The sequence below is a fragment of the Lissotriton helveticus genome, chromosome 1_1 (assembly GCF_964261635.1).
Source record: "Lissotriton helveticus chromosome 1_1, aLisHel1.1, whole genome shotgun sequence".
NCBI lineage: Eukaryota > Metazoa > Chordata > Amphibia > Caudata > Salamandridae > Lissotriton > Lissotriton helveticus.
Genome location: NC_136057.1, coordinates 2,078,200,786 through 2,078,225,825, shown reverse-complemented (window position 1 = coordinate 2,078,225,825; position 25,040 = coordinate 2,078,200,786). Strand labels below are relative to the sequence as shown.

Below are 25,040 nucleotides of genomic sequence, written 5' to 3'. Positions count from 1 at the left end.
AGATCTGCTGGCACCAGAAGTGACCAAGAAGGCTAGGAGAAAACTTGTATCATCTCCTTGGTACTCTGTGGAGCTTAAAATAATTAAAATCAAATGCAGACTTAAGGAACGCATTTGGAGATCCACGTATAGTTTGACACATAAGATTGAAAACTGCTCAGCACTAAAAGAATACAAGGGAGCAATAGTATTGGCTAAGACAGCCTATTTTACTTCCAAAATCCAGGAATCCACAAATTCCCCAAAGGAACTGTTCAAAACAGTAACAGCCCTGTTGCGCTGCCTGCGAGATACTTTCTTTACCCAGATCAAGCTTTCATGGATAAACTTGCGGTTTTCTTTCAGAACAAGGTCCAGATGGTTTATGAGGAACTTCTGAATTCATCGGAAGTTAACAGACCGAACCATCTAGAGGCATGGGAAGAACTTTCTCTCCAGTGTAGCCTAACTCAATTATCCGCCCTTAGAGAAGAGCAAGTGGTAGACATACTCCAAGTATGGGTCTCTACTTGACCCCTGTCCCCATATATCTTACATCCAGCATTGGATGAGGTTTGTACATCGTTGACCCCTCTATTAAATCTAGTTATAAGATCGGGGACCTTCTCTTTGGGTTGGAAAATGGCCTGTATCAGACCTATTCTAAAAAAACCTTGCTGGAGCCCTTGGAGGCTAAAACCTACTGCCCGATCTCCTGTCTACCTCTACCCTCTAAAATCTTGGAGCAAGCCATAAACCTGGAGCTGACGGCTTACCTTGAGGCTTATAACATTCTTGACTCCACCCAGCATTGTTTTAGAGCTCGGCATTCTACGGAATCAGCTCTGATCATGGCTATAGAGGAGATTCGTAGGGTGATGAATGAGGGCGGTAGGGGGGACTTGATACTGTTAGACCTCACGGCAGCTTTTAATACCTTAAATCAAGCAGTGTTAATAAACAGGCTGCAGTCCTATGGAGTCAGTGGCAAGGCCTTGGCCCTTTTAACATATTTTCTTTCCTCCAGAACCAAATAATATACTGGGAGGGTTTGAGGTCGGAACCGGTTACTCTCCCGGGTGGAGTCGCTCAGGGCTCGACCTTGTCCCCTACCCTGCTCAACATTTATGGGGCCCCGCTGGCTAGACTAATCAAAAGTCATGGTTTAGCGCTCGTGTCTTATGCTGATGACACGCAGCTAGCGGTGTCTGTCACCCAAAATAGCAACAGTTCAGCTGAGCAGTTGTGCAACTGTCTTTCCTCGCTGATGTCATGGATGAACGCAATTTTTTTTAAACTTAATACTGAAAAAAACTAATTCGGCCAGAAATCCTCAATCTGGAGCCAACTTTGGTGGCCCACTGAAGCCGGAACGTGCCCGTTACCGGTGTCTAAGGCTAGAAATCTCGGTTTTCTCATCGACAAAGATCTTACATGTGCCCACCAAATAAACCAAGTGGCCTTAGCTTGTTTTTTCACATTAAGGGTCTTACGTGAGATTCTCCCATTTATCCTGATCTCCTTGAGAAAAACGGGGGTTGGAGCCTTAATTCTATCAAGGATAGACTATTGTAATGCCCGTTATTCAGGCACTGGAGTTAAACAGCTCAATAAGCTTCAGTCACAAAATGCAGCAGGGCGAGTCTTGTATGGTCTACCCAAGCACCATTCCACCTCGGCCAGCATAAAACAACTCCACTGGCTTCCGGTGAGACGTCGGGTGGAGTTCAAAGCCCTCTGCCTAGTGCATAAAGCCCTCTATAGAGGTGGGGCGGTAGACATACAACCCCTATACCCCCGCTACATCCTATTGCGCTGCTTAAGATCTATGGACACTGGGCCGGTTCTTCTTCCTAGGATGAAAAGGGTGAGATGGGGAGGAAAGCGCTTTTCATTTTTAGTAGCCAAATTATGGAACTCCCTCCCCGTCTCAATGCGATTTCAGCCCTCGCGCATAAAAACCTGGCTCTTCATGCAATTCTAATTAAACCGCGCCTCCCGGATCACTCTACCTAGCGCCAAGACGCCTCGGCATAAGTGCGCTCTATAAAAACCATCAGTCAGTCAGTTAAAAGGAATGCCAAAATGATCACCAATTACAGACACCAGTTATCCATGAAAAGGGTCATGGGGTGGATACAGTGGAGAAAAGCAAAGTGATTGAGGATATCACGTCCAGTGCATGGCTTTTATGGTGCACAGGATAAATGTTGCACGTGATAAACCTAAATGTTGAAAGCATATGTGCAGGCAAGGTAGTTTGTGGAAATGAATATTGAACACTCTTGTTAAAAGCGACTATGTGACATTCAGTTCAGTCCGCAATATATGGTCACCAATTATATCTGCAGCAGAAGAAGTGGCTTATCAGGGATCATAGACCAACAACAGATTCCAAGAACATGATGGAAAAGAAGAGAATTCCAGGAGTCCTGCAAACTAGAATCCATTTTGGTAGCTCTCAAAGTGGTTTTCATATTCAAAGCAATATCACCTCCTTGATTTTCAGTTATGTTAAAGTTGAAAACTAAAGTTTCTAGTACTAAGTTGGTGAGTATAGCCCACAGATTTCCACAAGCCGTTCATGGCGGGGCATAATATAGAACGGTGTTGATTTTTAATGAGATCATGTATCAGATGCAATGTTTAGCTGCAGAGAAGACACTGAGCCAGAGAAACAAGTTAGAGTTGGACGTTTGAAAGTAATGATCAGCTAGTCAAAAGTCTGAATACTGGAAAGGGACCTTCCATCTTCCTAAAGGTCGGTAAATCGAGTACCATACATTGGATAATAGTCTGTTATTTATAGCAATTAGTAATGGCAGAAGTCTATTAGGAAGCAATATATTACACAAGTTAGTATAAAAACAAGTTATTATTCTGTAGCACTGCAGCTATTATTTTGAAATGTTGTTGTTAGCCCCAACTTTCACTGCAAAGGAGTGAACAATTGTAATGTAGTGGAGAGCCAAAGGGTGAGACAGATTTTATACTCTAAGTGCTTTGATACTATTCAGATCTAGTGCATAATTGGGAGAAAGCAAAGAGAGGATGTTTGATGCACAAAATGCTCTTAGTAAATTGAGGTGTAAACTAGAAGCAATCTTAGCTACTGGATGCAAAACGGTAGAAGGTCCCTCTCTGGCATTTAGCGTTCAGGATGATCCACAGGTGAAACATTAGACAATGCCGGTAGGGTCTATTTCATTGTGGCAGGTCAATTTGGGGTATTTAATAGAAGCTGCAATAATTATGGGCAAAGGAACTACCAAAAGCCTGGCACAGTGGGTTAGTCTTAATATTGCTAATCATATGCTAAAACAAATTAAATAAAAAGACAAAATAACAGATATGTAATAGCGCTGTATGCCGATCCTTATAGAGCACTCAATAGATTCAAGGGACAACGATGAAGAAATAGGTTTGCTTTTGCAGATTTGCAGAGCCTCAGTCGTAGGACAAACAGAAGCCATGAAAAATCCTACCCTAACAGATACTTTGCTATTAAGTGCATATCCCAGATATGAGACGACTACACTGGCAAGCTTTTCTTTTAATAAATCTGGTCAATATTGAACGCAAGAGTAGTACTACCAAAGATGGTGCTCGTGGGAATTACAATAAGCCTTCTAACTTGGCATACGAGCATAAGGACAAATCCTTCTAGTTGATAATTAACTATACATAGAACATTACAGAAATGTAAAAGCACAGCATTCTAATCCTTAGGAACAAAGGATTTCTGTGACGGTTCCTATACATTTTAGACAGAGACCTATGTAAGTGTTCTTAAAACATCAACTAAGAAAAAACATTATATTTAGACAATATAGGCAAAGTCAATAATGTATTGTGTCAAATTCAGAAATCACAGGGTATTCGACTCAATGAGAATATTTAATTGCCTGTATTTATATAATACAACTGATCCAACCTTAAGAATTCAATTACTTGTATCACTTTTACAATGTACTTTAGAATACAAGACTGGATAATAGAATTACTGACACCAACATAATGCTAACCTTGCCAAGTGAACTGATGTATGTTTAATTATTAAAATTAGTGTGAATGAAGGTAAAATGCTAAACAAATCTTTAAGATTGAAAATTCAGTCATGGCCATTGCACAACACATTCGTATTTAGTTTGCACACCGTAGACACAAAGGCATACGTAATCACAGACTTATAATATAGTACACGTCGTTTTAGAGATGTGTGTTTGAAAACTGAACAAACTCTTCACATTCTAAGGACAGACTAAATTTAAACCAGTGCCGTATATATGCATTTTGTTAATTGCTCACCTTTTCCACTTCAAATTCTTACGATGACGGTCCAATATAGTTACTGATGTAATCCATACAACACAAATCACTTCTTTTTCAATATACAAGGATAACATTTCTTATTAAGTAAAAAAAAAACAGGAGAAAATGTAATTGCTTGCAAACTTGGTTCTCATGAGAACTTCATCGTACCGATTCCCAACGTCTGAATTATGCTTCACATTCAGATGTGGGTTTGGAGGACTTAACAAAACACAACACAGATGTCAGAGAGACGTGGAAGAGCCTATGACATGGGGACGCTGGCTCAGGTACAAAAAGCATTGCATTGCTTCTGGCACTTTAATTCATTAAACACGTTCCATCAAGCTGACAGCTTAGGAATCCTCCATTTGGGAAAAGAGGAAAAATATAGCACTATATATAGAACGCATTTCACATTCTGCTGACACAACAGTAATCCCACCAGTATTATCCCACACAGGGAAACAAACTACAATGTGTGTTGCCAGACAAAATAAACCTCATGCACTGATATACTAAATGTGCTATTTGTCAAACACTCAAGTCAATTCAGAAATAACTGGTAAATGCATTCACATGACAAGAAGGGACTTATTCACACAATGTTTAGTTAGGAATGAACAATAGAAGTAGAGTATTGTTGCCATCAGTTTAATTGACTAAGACATGCGATCCATAGAAATCATAGACAGCTAGTAGCCGACATAGTCAAACAAAAGGAAGTGGACCCTTTGCGGTTTTACAGAGACAATAGACCAGCTTTATGCCCATTCCAAATAAGTGGGTCACGTCAAATACCTGAAACAACTCTAATAACTCTAATCAGATCAAGGAATTGTACCCTTGGAGTTTTACTTAGACTAACACAGTACACCTTCTCCAGTATAACCCTGTCCAGTATAAACCTGTCTAAGACCCACTTTAAAAACTAAGCTCCATGTCAGAATGTGTGGTTGAACTCCATAACACGGGGGGTAATATAAAAATATGTATAGTAAATACCCCTCTAAGAACAAAATAACTTTATAATTGAAACCCCTATCTTGAGTGGGCAGTCAAAGATTCAGAAGAACAAAGAGCTTGGAAAACTCTAACATCTCAGGATTCTCAAATGTTTTGAAAAATCTTGGATTGAAACGTATAATATCTTTAATTATTGCTCATAAGAAGAAATCTTCCGAATGCGACCACACGTACTACAACATCACCACATGTACCCACATTGTTCACACTGATGGTGCTGGGTATTTAAATACACATATCACTTTAAAAGCGGTTTAAGAAGAATCACTGGAAACACTACTCACATCTATTGAATATATGTCATATACTAGCATAAAATTACAGCACAACTAAACATCCCCAATGCATGGGTGTCTTAAATGTGACTTGTGTTTAAAAGATTTAATCATAGCAGTTATTTTTAAAATAACATATAAAGTACAGGAAGTATCCATAAACTAAATAGAACACAAAAAGAGGGTTCTAACTAACAAATCTTATTTTTACTAATGAATGGTGATTATCAGGGGGCAACAAATTATGATATAGCATTTCCTAATTGATTTAAATCTATGATACTCATATTGGATAGACTGTGCATTTGGTTTGAAAGAGCATACTGCCATGAAAGTAGGAGTGTAGTGAGATCTTGGCTCCCATTCACTATTTGAGGAAAAGTAATATGGTTGGGAGGCACACATTTCCATTCAATGAGCCCACTTCAGATGAATGGTCAAGAGGGTGATGATGCTAAACAATGATATTTTATTATATATACATTTGGTTTCCTTTATTAATTACAGTGTTTACTAAATACACATATGAATCAGCAAAAAAAATCTAAAGTGCTGAAATTGAACATCAGTAGGAGTTAGCTGTAGACAAAGTAACCACACAAATAAGCTACTCATTGTGAATACAGGAACTTAAGATCTTGAACCACCTGCAGGGGCGGCTCCTTCGCTAATGATAATAGCTGCGGGCTGGGTTTGGGCGAGCCAGGGCTGGTGGCACAGGAAGGAGGAGTGGTTCATGCACTTAAGTGCACTATGATTTGTCCGGCCAAACAGTCATAGGCACCTTGCATGTTCTCCATTGGGCTGCAATACGCAGCCTAGGTGGAGAACATACACGAGCTCTCTGTCCCCATCTGAGCGTGGAACCATGGTGCTCAGACCAATCACAACACTGCGTTGCAGTGTTGTGATTGGCTTAGGGCCTGTGTGCTTCTTGCTTCTTCCGGACTCAGAGTCAGGAAGAGAAGGGGAGAGACGACGAGGAAAGACGGCGGAAGAAGTGTTTTTAAGAAATATTTTTCAAACCGCCCTGCCTCGTTACCCCCGTTCCCTACCAGCCGCCACTGACCACATGTACGCCATCTCCCCTTCTTCCAAGGTGTCAAAGTTAACTGTGCTACTGCAAACTATTCATAAACAAGTGCTGACTGTGAACAACTGTTAAAGTCAAATTACCAGTAACGTGGTAGTTTATAAAAAATAGCAGTTTGAACCATTTACATCTCCACTGCCTATATAGTGGATAATTCACAATCGTCATAGAGTTTCTTTGCAAACTATGGCCCCAATTTTGAGTTTATATAGAGGCGGACTTCATGATTGTTGCCAGTTTCCACTCCCTGAAATACTATTTCACAATTGCTAAATAAAGTTTTGATATGGATTCTGAAATGATCAACATCCATGGAGCATTGCCAAACACAGTCTAGTGGGGGTCACAAGCCCCAAACTGAGCAAGTATTAAAGAAAATTACTCACTCCTAAATGGATTAAATTAGATGCAGCATATCCCCCACACATCATCTCTGTGTGTAACAGAAGAAACAGCCCTGTGATAGGACAAATCAGCTGGACACCACATTTAGAATAAAACTGCTAGAGGTCAATTGCAGACTTCTCCTGGAAGAGATCCACCATTGTTTTTGTTTGCCATTGTAGGATATTCGTATATTTAGTCTCAATGTAATCAAAAACGTTGACTCTCTCTAACCTATTTTGATATTTCATAATTTTAGCTTGCAGGTGATGCCTAAAACCATAGGCCTAGTATTGACTACCTTAATAGCGAGCTGTTAGACCTGTCAGCCTTAGGGTAGTTTTCCCCAAACCTTTCTGCTCTTTGCCTCCACGTTTTGCTAAATCTTTTTCTTAGCTTTAGGACACTGGACACTTTACCAATGCTGACCAGGGCTAATATGCATGTGCTCTCACCACTAAACAAGGTATAATTGGTTTACACTTGTTTGGCATATTTTGTTTACTTGTAAGTCTGTTGTAAAATGGTATCCCATATACCCAGGTCCTGGAAATTAAATGCTACTAGTAGGCATGCAGTACTGATTGTGCCACCCACAGAAGTAGCCTCTGAAACCTGTCTCAGGCCTCCCCACTGCAGGGCCTGTGTGTGCAGTTTTCTGTCACTTCGACCTGGGATTTACAAAATACTTGCCAAGCTTGAACGCCTCCCTTTATTTACACATACATCATCCCTAAGGTAACCCTAAGGGCAGGGTGTTGTGTAAATGAAAGGTAGTATATATACTGGGATGTTTTGCATGTCCTGGTAGTCCGAAACAACCTATTCTGTTTTTCACTACTGTAAAGCCTACTCCTCTCATAGGCTAGCAGTGGGAATTCCTTAATGCACTTTTAAGCTGTAATTCCTGATCAGAGAAGAGTAGCTTTTTATGTTTCATATGTTTGGAATGGTAATGACAAATCCTCCTTACTGGTAAAGATGGATTTAGTATTACTATTGTAAAAATGCCACTTTTAGAAAGAGAACATTTCTCTGTGCTCATAACTCTGTGTGCTTTGCAGTCTGTCTCCAATACATGAGTGACAGCTACACTTTGTGCATTCCCTCTAGACAGCCGCAACACAGGAAGAATAGGTTTGTCTGAGTGTACATCTACATACATCTACATTCTGATGGCACTGCCTGGGCAGGATGGAAGAGAGGGGCTAACACTTCACTTGAATAGGCAGTGCCCAGTTGTGTGAGTAAAATCGTGGCATCGCATTGAAACCAGTACTTTGCCTCCAGATATCAGTAAATTGGACAGTGCATCGCTGTTACTGCAGCTTGGTGAGATTATTGCATCCCCTCAACTATGTGGCCGAAGATCGACGCATCTTGTTGTTTGTGACCAGGAACGGTAGTTTGTTTACCGGGGCCTGCCTGTAGTCAGCCGGCGCTCCTTCGCGGTCAGCCTGAACTTTGACTGTCTACAAGATTCCCGCCTGGCTGATGGGAATCTCTAAAGCCATATTATTTCGGCACAAGAGGCAAACTTTTTGTTTTTCAAAACAAACTAAAAAACAGGAGTTTGTTTCTTAGAAACAAAAAAAAAAGTAGCGCTGATGCGTATAGAGTTTTTTGCCTATGCTTCAAGGTCATTGTTTAATTTTCTACCTTGTTCCACCAAGCCTGGCATAGCTGACCAGGACAAAGAAATTAAATGACTGTTGTCCACCCCCTGACTACAGTCCTATGCCATCACTGCGTAGAGGGAGCACATCCATCAAGTACGTCTAACCCTGTGTGTCCGCTCACTGCACTGTGGTTTCCTACAATAATGATGTGTTCACTTGCCTTTCACCAGATATGCGCTGAATGCTGCTGATGAAAAGGGATTCTGCTGTCTCACAATCGTACTGACTGATGCCCTTCAGCAAATGTGGTCATTCAGTCAGCCTCACGTTCAGCTCCAATCTTTTTTCCTTCTCAGCTCTAGACAGTGCATGCGTTGTCTCGAAGAGACATGTTCTATACACTTCATGGGCTTCAGCCCACCCATAGGCTTTTCATTTACTGACTCCATCATTGGTCTCCTATTCATTCTCCCCATTTGTTCATGTCATGCCTTCATTGTGCCTCTTCCTATGTTTAGCCCTTCCAGAGAGCCGGGACCAATTTCTTAGAAACAAAAATAAAGTGGCCCTGATGCGTATAGAGTTTTTTGCCTATGCCTCAAGGTCATTGTTTAATTTTCTACCAAGCCTGGCATAGCGGACCAGGACAAAGAAATTAAATGACTGTTGTCCACCCCCTGACTACAGTCCTATGCCATCACTGTGTAGAGGGAGCACATCCATCAAGTATGTCTAACCCTGTGTGTCCGCTCACTGCACTGTGGTTTCCTACAATAATGATGTGTTCACTTGCCTTTCACGAGAAATGCGCTGTATGCTGCTGGTGAAAAGGGATTCTGCTGTCTCACAATGGCACTGGCTGATGCCCTTCAGAAAATGTGGTCATTCAGTCAGCCTCACGTTCAGCTCCAATCTTTTTTACTTCTCAGCTCTAGACAGTGCATGCGTTGTCTCGAAGAGACATGTTGTATACACTTCATGGGCTTCAGCCCACCCATAGGCTTTTCATTTACTGACTCCATCATCGGTCTCCTATTCGTTCTCCCCATTTGTTCATGGCATGCCTGCATCGTGCCACTTCCTATGTTTAGCCCTTCCAGTGAGCAGGGACCAATTACTCCTATCCATACCCTGCTCTTATTTTAGGAAATGTTTTTGGAACTCTTTTTTTTCTTTGTTGAAGAGCACTTCACATGACCAGTCGTGTTTTCACTGCCTCCCAACTCCATTAAACAGGCATGTAAATCTGGTTCTTATCTCGTCACATTTGTAGTGCATTGCAAAGATCGAGATCAAATGTCAGACACTGTGCTCTGAGAGTGCCTTTTCCTTCTCTGACTTCAAATTGATTGCTTAAATATTAGTGTCACCGGCGCTTGTGGTATATGGCTGCTTAATTTACTTTCTTCGAGCAGCACAGAAATCTCCTCCCACCTCCCTTCTCATCTAAACTCATCAATGTTTTTGTGTAGTGCTTTTTTCCTGGGTTACATACTTCTGGGCAATTTCAGTTTCTGCACAATAGAGAGCATAGGTTCAGAATTGCTAACTTAAAAAGCAAAGTTGATTATTTTTCAATAGCGGATCACCAACTTTAATTTCTTTTGATTTGAGGCATCGGTATCATTATTTTAACTGCACCTGACCCCAGTGCTGCAAGTGTTGCTTCCATTTATTTTTACAGAGGTGCATGGTGAGTACCAAAACCCATATTGGGGACTTGGCGAGGTGGGCTAATCCCGCAGTGTTTCCCCGCATAAACAGTTCACCCGGAGCTCAGATATGCATGTGATACTGTTCCATCGATTCAATTGAATATTAAGTGGTGTGGGTTTGTTGTTTTTCTGTTGCTTTCAAATGCACAAACCTAGCAGGGCTCAGGGAGAAGTCGACTTGCATACAAATAAGCCCCTTGGCTCTCTGTCCTCATAGCAAACAACACCTTTTCTTCCTCTCCAACTAAGTGACATGATGCTTCCTGTCGTTGTTTGAACCCCTTCTCCTCTTCCTTTGTTGTTACCTCTCCTCCATCCCCCACCCACCTCCTGTTGACGTTCTCTCCAGGCAGCTTCCCTGTCTCTCTCACACATAAATGTTTCTTTGCATATGCTGCCATGCACATGGTTCTGCTTTTTGTACAGCATGCAGTGCTTATTTTTTTATTTGCAACAGAATGCGCAAAGCAGAGCTGAAGGCATCTGTGTTGATGAAATGTTGCTGATATGCCATCTCTGCTGGTGGATCAGGGAGAGGCAGTCTGGTTGCCCTAGAATGAATATATAATGCTGTAATGATTTATGACCCAGAATGAGAAACAAGCTAACCTCTGTTTTCTTTGGCAAACAATCTGTGAAAATTGTGAGGCAATGCTACTTAATAAATATTTATTCATTGGCACTATTTTGATTTATGAAAAACCGTATCTCTTCTTTTTATAAAAAGACAATTGTCCTGGGGCAGTTAATTTCGATTGTTTCAATGCTTCAGCTAAAGTGTCATTCAGAGAGTCTCTTGTGCTGTGAAACCAAAGCCGGGCAGTCAGCTAAATAACCCTTCCTTCCAGGCTGCCTGCTTGCCTGAACGAATTGAAAATGTGTGCAAAGAGTTAATCTGCACATGTAAAAGGTAATCTGCAAACCTAAGGGATACTTGGGAGCTGGTACTGGTTTTAATTGATCAAATCACTTGAAGCTTTGCGATGACAACGATTTATTATTTTTGAATGGTAGTGCAAAGAGTTAACTATTAATCTGTGAAATGCGTGCTTTTAATAACGGTATATATATAGTGCTTACTGCCCCTGAGGCGCTGAAGGGACAGTTATGTAAAATATTGAATTATGTACAGTTTGTGTATTACTGAAATCTATATTTTGGAAGCAGCATTTTACCTTAAATCATTATGCGCATTTTGTAGCAGTCTATCCTAGGCTGTGAGAAATGCAAGTTTAAAATAATGTGCTACATGTTCACAGGGCTTTCTCTTACAGGCTATGACCTCGTAGCACTGAAAATACACAAGTCACTATTCTTCATTTCACAAACTAAGATTTAATTCTGTGGTTCTCTGGTTACACACAGACTTCTAAGGGGTATTAACTGATTGAGGTTTTATAATGTACTATAGTGCATTTCCCAAAGAAACAATTTTTTAAAATGTTTTTTTCATTTAAGCAGTGCATTATTTAATATGTAGCCACCTCATGGTGAAACACCAAGAAAGTACAGAATATTTTGCATTTATATCCTCATCTTTGACGCTCCCCACAAACTCACTGACCCCAACCCCATTGAACGCAGTATCACAGTTCCCAAACTTTTTTATGCACTTCTATCGCTGTTTAAGAACTGGTATTCTGAGGCCAGTAACTGGCCACATAGCTGAAGTCTGGTGTTCCCAAAATGACGGCAACAGAGAGCAGCTTCCAGGTCCAAGTTGATGTCTTTTTTAAATGTTTCTACTTGGAGTGTTTTACTGCTATATTCTTTTTTTATGTCATTTTAAAAAAAATATCTTTATTGTTTTTTTTCCAAAGTATATAAAACCCCTCCCTCCCCCCCCCAAGTCAGACAGGTTCAGCAAAGAATATTTCACATATAAACACAGAGAAGTTAGAACATTAGATGGATTCATACATTGTACATTAATGGCTAAATAGGTTAATCAAACAGCCAAAACATTTCCCATCTATTTGGGGAGATAAACATAACATCTGGATAATTATAAATTTCAAATAATATACAACTATAACAAATTAAATTTTTGCAGTATGTAGATCCCGCAGATTATGGCTTTATGTTACAGAGAATTGCTTTGAGATTGAGACCACTCAATTAAAGGATTCCAGATTTTCAATCCCCTGACCCTCCGTCTTCTGCCTTTTCTTTTATATATAGCCATTTCCAAGTTAAATATAGCTAACAGTCTAGAAAACCATTGTTGAAAAGGTGGTGGGTTAGGGTCTAACCAGGCAGAGGCGATACAGATTCTTAAGACCGCCATGGCGATAAATATTAGGTCATGTCCAGGGGATGGTTCTTGCGAGATTAGTTGCTCCAAGCAAAATCATTTCATTAGAGAGGACTATTCCGGTTTTTAGAATATCAGTTAAAAACCGTTCAATACTCAGTTTTAAGGAGGATAGGTTTGCACAGGAAGAAAATATGTGTACGCTATCCGCATTAGATAATGTGCATCTAAAGCAGCATGTGCCCCTCCCATTTAGCAAATCTATCAGGGGTATAATACATAAAAAGCAAGTTTTATAAAACTGTGTTTGTATTTTGGTTGACATAAGGATAGTTTGGGATAAATCATAGGCATAATTACATTCTTCGGTGGTGATTACTAATTTTCCCTGCCACTTCTGTTTTCTCGAGATTGTTCGGAAGAAGGGATAACAAGTGAGAATACATCTCACCGATTGTGAATTTTTTGGATGTTTTTAACGTTTCTGCTGTCGGTATTTTATTAAATGAGGTATTTTCTCTAATTCTTCGTGTTAGAAAATCTCTAGTTTGTAGATATTTTAAAAAGTCCCTCCATTCCAAGTGATATATTTCCCTCAAGGTTTCAAACGAGTGTAGCCCTTCATTTGCGAAAAGACATCCAAAGTGTGTAATTCCAGTCATAGTCCATCTCTCAATACAGGCTCCACTAAAGATTTCAGGGAGAACCAGATTATTGCTTAGAGGAGAGTAGAGCGAGAGTCGTCCTATGCCCAGTAATTTCCTCACAGCTTTTCACGCTTTAAACCCCCCCCAATAGGTCTTTAGACGGACCTTTTTGTGGTAGCTATCATCGAGAAATCGCCACAGATAGCCTTTGCTCTTATTACCTAATACCAGCGGATGGATTGATGGTTGGTCTTCCTCTGAGACTGTCTCATTATTATCTAATAGAAAAAAGAGTTCATGATTATATGAGAGCATACAAGCCCAATAATATAACTTAAGGTTAGGGAGGGCTAAGACTCCTTTTTCTTTAGGAAGAGTCAAGAGCTTGTAGGCTCTTCGAGGTTGTGAATAGGACCAAATAAAACTAGAAAAAGTGCGCTCCATCAGTTTGAACCAATATTCAGAAATTTCCAGATTGATTGCCCTGAACATATAAAGCAGTTTAGGGAAGTATACCATTTTTAAAGCGTTTACACGTCCGATCAAAGATAAGTGTAGGTTATTCAGACAGTGAAGATCTTTCTGCATTTTATCTAACTGGGGGCTCAGATTTAATTCGACCAATTTATCGAGTTTGGAGGAGATACATACCCCTAAGTAGGTCGCATTTGTTGTCACTGGAGGATCTACCATAATGCATTTATCATTTAAGACTACATGGGTTTTACTCTGATTAAGAGCGTAGTCGGCCATATTACCGAAGTTTTTAGCCTCAGTTTCAATTATAGGTAAGGCTAATGCCGGATCTGATGTTACTATGGCTATGTCATCGGCATAAGCAAGAGTTTTAGTCATATCGCCTTGGGTCAGTATAGGGATAATACCAGCATTAGGTTCCAGACTGCGAATAAAGGGATTAATGTAGATGGTGAACAGCAATGGGGAGCATGGGCATCCCTGTCGAGTTCCCCTTGATATTGTTAATTCTTTAGAAAGATTGCCATTTATCATCACTACAGCTTTAGGGCTGGTATATAGTTTTTGTACTGCCTGAATGAATCCTTGTTTAAAGCCCAGGTGACTCATTGCCAGCCACAGAAATGACCAGGAGACCCGGTCAAAGGCTTTTTCGGCGTCTAAAAGGATGAGTGCCATTGGGTCTCCCGTCACCTCTGTGCTGTCAAAAAGGGTGATCACTCTATGGATGTGATCTGTGGTTCCTCTTCCAGGTACAAACCCGTGCTGGGAATTTGAGACAAGTTTGTGGATTAATGGTGCCATTCGATTTGCTATTAATTTGGAATATATTTTTGAATCCACATTGATTAAGGTGATGGGGCGATAGGAGCCCATCTGATTTGGAGGTTTATCTTTCTTCAGAAATACTACTATTTTTGCTTTTGACCATGACCTTGGTGGTTGTCCCCCGTTAAATATGTGCACACATAAATCTAAGAAAATCTCTTTGATTTGATCTAAAAAAATGATATAAAACTCTAGAGGGATAGAGTCCAAGCCAGTTGCCTTTCCTCTAGGCAGAGCCTTCACTGTCTCTAGAATTTCTTCCAGGACTGGTATCTCCTCTAGATCATCTCGGTCTTCTTCAGCAAGTCTACTGGGTGTTCCCTGATTTAAGTATTCTCTCATACTTTCTATATCGGCCCCTCCTTCCTCTGAGTATAAAGTGCTGTAGAAGTGCCAGAATGCCTCTCTGATTTTATTACTTTCTGAGATTAAGCCTTCCACTGGGTCTGATATTTCCCGTATGAAGTTCTGAGATGTTTGTTGCCTCATACGTATGGCCAGTTGATGGCCAACTAATTTGTTTACTTCGTAGATTTTCTCACTATGTGCGGTGGCTTTTTTAACCGCTTTGGTGATAAATGTATTCATAATAGCAGCCTTATCTTGCCACCTGATATTGAATTTTAGTAAGCTCTTCTACCGTTAAAGAATTATGGGTTGCCCTGATGAGTTCTTCTTCAGAACCCTGTAGTTTTTCCGATAGCGATTTATACAGGTCTCTGGCCAATTTATTAACCCTTATTGAGTATTGTGTGGTTTCCCCTCGGATTCCTGCTTTTAGAGCGTCCCACGCTATCTCTATAGAGGTACTCCCTACATTATTTTCTAAAAAATTGGGTATCCATGCTCGCATGTGATTACAATAATCTACTTCAAGGCGCAGGGATTTCTCGAAGGTCCAATTTCTTGGCTTCTGGCCCATTTGTGTTAGCTCTAGGGTGCATACTAGAGGATTGTGGTCAGATAGTACTCGAGGCAGTTTTTCTATTTGTGTGATAGAACTTAATGTCTGTGAAATAAGAAAATAGTCAAGCCTAGCATGCACCCGGTGTGGATTTGAAAAAAAGGTGTAGCCAGGATCCTCAGAGTTAGAGATCTGCCACCCATCCAGAAGTCCGTGCATATGACATAGATTTCTTAGGGCCTTGAACACATTAGGTTTCCTCCCATGATACACCCAATTATCCTTTATTGACCAGTCGGAGGGTAAGTTAATATTGAGATCCCCGCAGATGAGAACTGGTAATGGCCAATGTGCAAGTTTACTAGAGACCTCATTTATCAGGGTGGGATCATCACAATTGCTTCCATAAATTGAGCAGATGGTAACTAACTGTAATTGTTCAAACTGGCATTCTGTGTTTGCCCACCTCCCGAATTTTTCTGCTTTGCATCGGTTAAAGCTAAAACCTCGCCTCTAGCTAAGATTGCCACCCCCCTGACATGAGCTCCCTGAGTAGTAGCGCAAATTAATTTCTACCCTAAAGTTTTTAAAAGGTGTAGCTGTGAGCCTTCAATGTGCGTCTCCTGCATACATACTATGTTGGGGCCTGTAGTTTGTAGACCCACCGCAACTGCGTGTCTCTTCTTAATGTCATTTAGGCCGCAGATATTAAGTGACATAATCTTCAATGCCCCCATTTGTTTGTGCTACCCATCTTAGAGAGATACTCTCCCATTAGAAAAGTGTTAGCTATAGCTTTATGATTATCCTTTTCTCTGTAATTTTTAAAATTCCTGTCTGACCTTCCCCCTGAACAACCCCCCACCCAGAGGTCCCACTGACCTGCCCTACCTCCCGATGCCCCTCTTTCCCTCCCCCCACCCACCACCAACTTTGAATGTTACCTGACCCTGTCTGGACCAGGGGTGTGACATCCGTGAAGGTGGGCCCTGCGGGCTGGGCTAGTTTAATAATATGTATTATATACCTATCTAATCTTAATGAACCAAAACCTGGATAATATGAAAACATTTCACACTTAATTTTGTAAGCTAAATATGTTTCCCAGCCTGCTTATCCATTCTACTAGTTCTCAATGCTTCCGCAGAATATGATTCCTAATTAATACAAAGTGGAGTAGTTAATTCAGCTTAACTATTCATTCTATAGGTTTTTTTATTTTTTTTATTTTTTTCCCTTGTTGTTTGCATTATTTCCCTGAATTTCGTGGCCCAGTCCCTGAGATTTCTCGTAGATAGTTCTCTGCCTGCACTTCGCTATTAAAGCTTTTTATTGAGCCCTTGAATATGATTTTCAGGCGTGCAGGGTTTTGCAAAAATACTTTTATTCCAATTTTTTCAAAAGGTTCAAATAGCTGGCGGATTTTCCATCTTCGCTCGACAGTAGAGTGAGCGAAATCCGGTCTAGCAAAACATTTGAATCCCTTATATTCTCTTTGAGTAGTCGATCTGGCAAGGTCATAGATTGCTTCACGGAGAAGGAAATTGCCAAAGTAAACCAGCATTGCCCTGGGATATTGATGTTTCTTGTTAGAATGTTTTGATGGCATTAGGGGTAAACGATGAGCCTGCTGAATCTCCCTTTCCATATCCCAGGCTTCCAACTCCGGAAATGATGTTTTAAGAATGTTGATCATTGCTCCTCTAGCGTCGTTTCCCTCAAAGTTTTCTGGGATTCCAAGGAACCGTAAATTGTTCCTTCTAGATCTATTTTCATGATCTCCCACTTTGGCCATGAGATCCTTTATTATTCCATCTTGTTCCTTTTCGTTTTTTTGGAGCTTCACGATATCTGTTTCGAGATTCTCAGTACGAGTTTTCACCATGACCATCCTCTGAGACATCTCAGAGAAAATGTTGCCCACTTTTTTCACTGCACCATGTAATTTTTCAATAGCCATGCGATTCCTATGGCTATCTTTCTTCGCATCCTCGTGGAAGTTTTTTATTGAGCTTAACACCTCGCTCAATGAGGGCCCGGTTGTTTTTTGACGTGATGTTTCTCCCGGTGATTTAATCATTGGGCTTTTTCGGGTAGAGTTAGGTCTACTTTTGGCATAGTCTGTGTTGTTACCGGGGTCTGTGGTCTCTTCGTTCATCATATTTTTTCTCTTTTATGTTTCATCCTTTTTTTCCACCGCTCCTTTTCTTCCTGAAGTTAGTTTCGCTGGATAGTCTTGAGTCGTTGGAGCCCTAGATCTCCAGAGGTACAGAACCAGTTTGGCACCGGGATTTGATTCATTTGAGTCGCTTAGTTCACTTAAGTCACTTGAGATAGACATCCCTGTTTCATATAGTTCTGATTCGGAGTCTTCGTCAGAAAGTGAGTGAATAGCTGAATGTGATTCTTTCCCAGCTGGGGGCGTTTGCGTGTTGAGAGAGGGGTGTAGATGCTCAGCTTTCTGATTCATCTCTTTTTGATCAGATTGCTCTCTCTGATTAGATATCGTTGTATCAGCCTTTATGGATGTCTTTGTCTCGTTGCTCCTCATATTTGGGTCAGCTTTCAGAGTTCCTTCGCCTGACCCTGTGGTATGATTCCCTTCAATATTGGTTTTAGTTGAGACCATACTTTGAGCATCCTTGCAGGTTCCATTCAGCTCTCTAGAGTTCTTGCTTTGCAATTGGCTCTGTGCTTTTTCATTTGTCGATGCGTCACTCAGGCATTCCTTCGGGCGAGGGCTAAATATATTAGATATTCTTGGTTGGGATGTTGCCGGTAGACCAGTATTCTTAGCAGCAGCTTTTAAATTTTTTATGGTCTGTAACCTCTGTGCTTTTTAACCATGAACTCCAATTTGGCGTTTTCCTCTGTTTCTTCTGTTTCTCCCCCCCTTTCCTTTTTTGCCAGCCTCTTTCTCCCTTTCTTTCTCTTTCTCTTTCTCTCTCTCCTTGCGTTTTGCCTTTTCCCTTTCTTTTTCCAGTTTATTTTCTAAATTTTTATCTTTAGCTTTTCCTTTCTCTTGGGATTCATTTCTTGCCATGTCTTTTTCTTTTGCTCTGGTCCCTCTAGTTTCAGGGCCTTTATGTCTGTTATTTATGTGCAGAGTAGGTGCCTCCTCAGGTGTCTCCTCAGTTTCGGCGTTCTCAAGGTTTTGATTTCCTAGGTTTATCACATCCTTTGAATATGCCGGGTCTTCTTGGATCAGTGTATCTCCTTGTAGGATAGCGCCTTCTTCATCCCCCTTTTCATTCTCCTTTTCTTTGTTGTGAGTCGATTTATTTAAAGCTGCTGTTTGTGTTTTCTGGCCTTTTTGGCTTTTTTGGGCTTTCTGGTCCTTTTGTGCGATGAGTTCAACTCCTCCTTCATCCTCTCTGTCCTCTCTCTCCTCTTCAATGTTCCTCTCCATATTTATAGCCTTAGATGGGGTTGCAATCCAGCTCTGATTGTTTTCTGGCTTCTGTAGGCCCGTCTGTAGGCCGTCTGTAAGCCCAGCTGAGTTCGAGTTTGCCCTACTTGGATTTCTTTCTTGGAATGAGAGCGTTTTCTCAGTACAATATCAATGCTATTCTGACCTCTCTTGTACCTAATTTCCTTAAGGCAGATATTTAATACACTTTGTGAGAGAGCAGTTATGGAGGAGCAGAGTCTACAGAGTTGAAATTTTGTTGTCCCAAATATCAATGGAGAAAAAACTATGTTAATCACTGCATCAAATAGGACAGATGTGGTGGCCAGAGTTCCAGACCCAGTCCCAGTCCCAGTGCGACGTTCAAGACTGCAGCTCCATTTTATCGAATCCGTTCTGCCTATGAGCAGCATTTGCCTTCACAGCTTCACAGCTCTTTTCCTTCTCTCAGCCTCACCCTCTGCCTTCTTACAGCAGGCGCCTCCTGCATTTCCCTGGCATCGGGAGGCGTGGGACACGGAGCGCGCGTGAGATTTGAGGCCCCTGCTCTCGTGTTAGCAGATGAAGCCTTTGGAGCCAGGGAGAGAGGATGAGGAAAGGTTTCGGTGTCTCCGTGGGGAGAGAGCAGCAATTGACGGAGGCGTTGGTGTCGGTACGATATCCGCAAGATGGGGAGGTGAGTCAGAGTCAGGGATGATAAGTGCGGAAAAAGCGGAAAAGACGGTCGGTTGGTCTTAAAGATTCAGCTTAGTGTGTTGCAGCCAAGGATATACAGATCATAGTGCCAGCAGTGAAGGAAAAGCAGAAGAAGGCGCAGAGGCCGAGGCCGATATTATCGTTACACAAAAAGTCAAATGTCAAAAGTTAGTTTGCCATCGGGACGTAGGCGTCATCCTTACCCGGTACCGCTATGCTGTGCTGTGAAGTGATGATGCGCGTATGGCGTTCTTCACTTGTTCTTCACTCGAGGGTTCACTTAAAGGTACTTTGCATTTCTGTATTGCAGTATTGCAGTATTACTGTAGGTTGGTGAAGCCCGGATCAGAGTGTCTCTGGTAGACGTGGGGAATCATAATAGGAGGCTGATGTAGGTAGTGCCGGAATATAGAAAGGTATTCTTTATGCTGTATCTGCCCAGCACCGCTGAGCACAGCCGCTGCGACCGCTCACACAGACGCCATCTTCCTTCTCCTAGTGTACTGCTATATTTTTAATGTAGTTTTATTTTCCTCTCAATACTTCATCATTCATTTCGTAACCCCGTTTCTCTCTATATGTCCAGTAGTTCAATATGGCATAATTTTATTTTCAAGTGAGGAATTTGTACATCAGCACTTCATGTCTTACTGCACCACTTTAAAGATTAAAGTTTTGACTTAAAATAAGAATTTCCATCTAAAATAAACTACAAAATCAAACAGGGATAATGATTTCATACTTAAATATAGCTTTATTAGCCTAATGTTTGTCAATAGCACTCCAATAGTTATTAACAAAACCTGAAGCAGTTCAGTAAAAACTTACCTATCTTGTGGGTGTTCAAAATATTATAAACGCTGTCAACAGTGTCAAACCTAAAAAAACATAAAGCACTATACAGTGCAATGCAAGTACATTATTGACTATGGATCATATTCCTACCCAGAATTGGTGTGAAAGAGAGAGAAAGTGTGCCCCTCATATTTCTGTGACTTGACTGTGTTATTTTGTGGTCAGCCACTAATTATAGCGCCATACAAAGCATTAACATTAACAATGCCTATAGCTTTCAGATTGGAGAGACCTATTGGCTTTACCAGTGCTTGTTTTTTTTAAGTCTTATTCATTTCTTACCAAGAATTTAATGTATTATTTTTTTCTCAGGAGCTGAGAGGAACTGCTTTCCCAAAATGATGTTGGTTGGGTTTCTTTCATTTTTTATCTGGATTTTTGGATGTAAGCTTTCCTAAGCAACAATGTCCTCCCCATCCTCGGCCCAGTCCAATGCCTTCAATCTATATTATACAGCATGGCCATTGATTTTGCCTACCATTGTCAAGCCAATAAGTATGTTGCCACAGCGTAGGTTGCAAACTCTTGACCCAGCTCACTTTGTTTGGACAATCACATCCTCTCGCAACCAACAATTAGCCGTATGCCCTTCTCCTTTAATAAAGTAATATGTTTCTATTTTAATTCCTTTTATCCCAATTAACCAACTTTATCCCTCCCTCTGCTCTTAGCTTTAGGTTGTACCTTCCAAAACACCTGGTCCATACCTAGACATTATTTTTACTACTGAAACCTGGCTAAAAGAATTTCTACACCTCATCTCACTGACAGGTAGAAACTTCACCATTCTGAAGTTGAAATTGCTATTACTTTATTTTCAGGGACAGCTTTTGCATTACATCCTTCCCTCAACCTTTAGCGCTGCCTGGCTCTGCCAAACTCTCATAAATACTATTGACTCGTTGTTGGATTTAGCCCTTTCTGCAGGATCATCCTCAAACGTGTTGCCTTAACCCTCCTGTTTAAGGAACCCATTTTTGTTGGCTTTTAGGACTCTTTGCAATTTTTCACTGTAAACTAGCACTAAAGTGCCTGGGCCATCTCTTTTAAACACAGTGAAATTACCTTACACCCAATTGCCATATATGATTTACTTGTAGGTCTCTAGTAAAGTGGTACTACAGTTACCCAGGGCCTGTAAATGAAATGCTACAAGTGGGCCTACAGCACTGATTGTGCCACCCACTTAAGTTACCTTTTAAAACAAGTCCATTGCAGCCTCTGTGTCCACTTTTAAACTGTATTTTCGACCTGAAAAATAAACCTTTGGCCAGGCCTGAACCTTTCCTTTTAATACATATGGCATGCCTAGGGTAGACCCTAATCAGTCCATAGGGCAGGATGCATCGCATTTAAAAAATGGCACATATACTTTTTAGTATTAGATCTCCTGGTAATGAAAAACTCCTAAATTCAATTTTCACTGCTGCAAGGCCTAACTCTCTCAAAGGATAACATTGGATTACCATATTACCTTCATTATGTGATAACTTTTGTGGAAGAAGATAGAAATGTCATGTTTAGTGTCTAAGGAATTGTAATTTAAACACCGTCTTTAATGAAAACGTTGGATTTTAAGTCACAATTCTGAAATTGTCACTTTTAGAAGGTTGGCAGGTTTTTGTCCTAAACAGTTGGTGTCTACAGTCTATTCCTGGGTCACATAACTAGATGTAGTTGGCAGTTGGCGTTTGTGTATTCCTCCCAGACTGCATCACAAAAGAGTGTCTGGGTGTTGGTCTTGGTGTGGGCAGGATCGAACACCCTGGCTTAATGAGAGGGGCAAAGTTGTCACCTACCACATTTGCACTTCAAAGGTATTGGCCCACCACACACACTAAGGGCTTCATACTTGCCTTTTGTGCCCCAATACATAATAGGGCAAGGGCAGGGAGGCAGGAAATTCCAGGCACCTCTGCAGGAGGACACTACACAAGCTTCTCCTACTTCACAATTGGCACCAGATATATAAAAAGTGATCCTCAGACCTCTCTTCAGTACACTCCTGGGCCTGTGGATACTACAGAAGAAAGACGCACTGCTGTTTGAGGCCTGCCCTGCTTGCTGAGAATAAAGACTGGACTGCACCCTTCATCCCAAGCTGAAGTGACTCCAAAGGTCAGCTGTTCTGAGCTACAGGAACATGACAATCTGCAGAAAACTCTCTGCATCTGCCCGGGGACCAGTAAGTGGTACTGCCTGAGCCCCACTGGACTCTGCAAGAGTGAGTCCCTGATTCCCAAGAGATGCCTCTCCAGGACCAGGACCCTGGGATGGCAGCAGAGTGCACTCCTCTGACTCATATTGAGAAATCTAGAGGTTTTAGGCTCTTTGCAACCGCCTATGGGGCCACTTGTGCCAACACTCTGCCACCCAAGTGGACCACCAATGCGAAGGTCTGGTGAACCTGACTCTTCATGCTACATTGACCATCATCGGCAACCGGCAATGCGAGATCTGCACTTCATGCTACAGCATCAACTGCCCTCTGTGGGTGCCAATGCGAATCTTCAGAGATGACCATCCACAACACATGAAAGGATCTTTTGTGCTACAGCAACAACTGGCCACAAGGACTGGCCTGCTCTTCGTGCTACAGTGACGAACTTCTGCTATGCTCTACTTGCTCCTCGCGGCCTACTCCATCGCGAACCGGAATCTTCACACCGGACTTTGAGAAGGTAACTTTTTCAGGAGGACCAAATTGGTCCCTGTATCCAGCCTGTGCTCCATCGTGGTTGGCATGAACTTGTGAATTTCACTAAGTATTACATTTATTTATTTATAAAGTTTTATATTTAGCGAACAAGATCCCGAAGGATATCAGAGCGCTTTACAAAAATGATGGAAGGAAGGACATAAGAGCAATGACGACATCGAGTAAGAATACAAAAAAAATCAAGAAATAATCACATAATTACAAGGTTACAAGGCAGATAAGACAGGATGAGTAATACAATAAACAGGTATATAGCAGGCTACGCAGGAAGGCACATTATGCAGTAAGAAAGAACAGCATCAAATGTTTGTACAGTGAATGTATATATACCAATATATACCAACATAGCTCAGGATGCCACCACCGAAGTCTTGGAAACCTGCCTGTTGGCAGAAACACACTGGGAATCCAGAGCTCCCATCAACTTTATTGTGGAATGCACCACAATAGCTGACCAGATAACCACGAGTGGCGCTTTGTGTTTTAAACCGCTATACTTACCATAAATCTTTAAAACTGCATATCTCTGATTCTACTGACTGTATTTTTGTCGTTTTGGTGTCAAATAATTGAGTACATGTTACTCTATGTTTCTAAATTGTTGTGGGATTGTTCTTGAGTTGTGTTTTCTTTTTATACTTTACCCATTGCTTCTAAGTTAAGCCTAACTGCTTTTGTGCCAAGCTACTACAGAGTTTAGCACAGATTAATCTAGTGACTTTTATGGATCACCCTGTCAAGGATTGTAGCTGTTGCTCCAGAAGGGCTCACTCCACCCTCTACCAGCCCGTACATTTCTGGCATCAATTTTTACCCTGCTTGTTCCACTCTCATTTGTTCTTGTATCTGGTCCTACTCACATCACTGGTCATTTGCTTCATCTTCTGTGAACACATTTTGAATTATCCACTTATTTTTCCACTGTCTACTCTGCTTTGACCTAGTTCGACCTCTTTGCCTCATTTGACACTGTCTTGCCCCGGAACCTTCTTGTAGTTTTGGCGAGGCTGTATTGAGAGTAAGACTTCCATTCTTAACGTACCCAGGCAGTGTCTCTGGTGTCCTTTTTGAGCCCACCTTTTCAACATACATCCTGCTTCCCTATGTATCTCCTATGGTTGGATCTTTTTTTACCTATACTGACAACACCCAGAATGTCTATAAGCTATAACGTAGTGAACGAGTTTGAATTCCTTAACACTATGCTATGACACGATTGAACTTTTGATCGTAGGCATTAGTACTTGCTGGACAGTTAATGGCTTTCTTCCATAAATGCTTTCCCAATTCTTTTCATTGGGAAAGACTGAGTGGAAGAGTTATATTTGACAAAAAAAATATTTTTATGCCTTACAGAAGCAAACTCCAATCTACTTGCTTCCTCTGCCTAAGTATCTGTAGGAGAATGTCCCAGTTTGTTTTTTCACTTTCCTAGGTACAAGAATAATTTCCCCAACTACTGAGTAAAGGGTCAAAGAATCAGGAATCAATAACTGGCTAGAATAAATACTTGCAAAGATCCACAGGTAATTAGATTCAGACAATGTACTTCCTTACTTAAATTATTTCATATCATAAGCATACTTACTCTTCGCCCCTTTGGACCCTGCATCCCGGGTGGACCCCTTTGCCCCGCTGGACCCTAAAACAAAAAGAAAACAAAGATTTACTAAATTGAGCTGAATTATGTATTCAACAATACACAGTGAAGACTGCTTTGAATGAGCTAATTTTGATGTGAACTTATTCCCCTTGGAAGTTTTCCAAAATATATTTGGATAAGAATACATCCAAAGCATTTCCCCATCTTAATTTCACACACGAAAAAAGTTGATTATTTTGGTGTTGT

At 41.1% G+C, this 25,040-nt stretch overlaps 1 protein-coding gene across 1 annotated transcript in view; it reads right to left on the bottom strand.

Annotated features, from left to right (window-relative positions):
• The window catches only part of COL24A1 (collagen type XXIV alpha 1 chain), a 979,161-nt gene that overhangs the window by 232,763 nt on the left and 721,358 nt on the right, over positions 1–25,040 (bottom strand). The window contains exon 28 of the mRNA XM_078645481.1: positions 24,780–24,833. Coding sequence (XP_078501607.1) covers positions 24,780–24,833 — 54 coding nt within the window. The remainder of the gene's footprint in view (positions 1–24,779; positions 24,834–25,040) is intronic.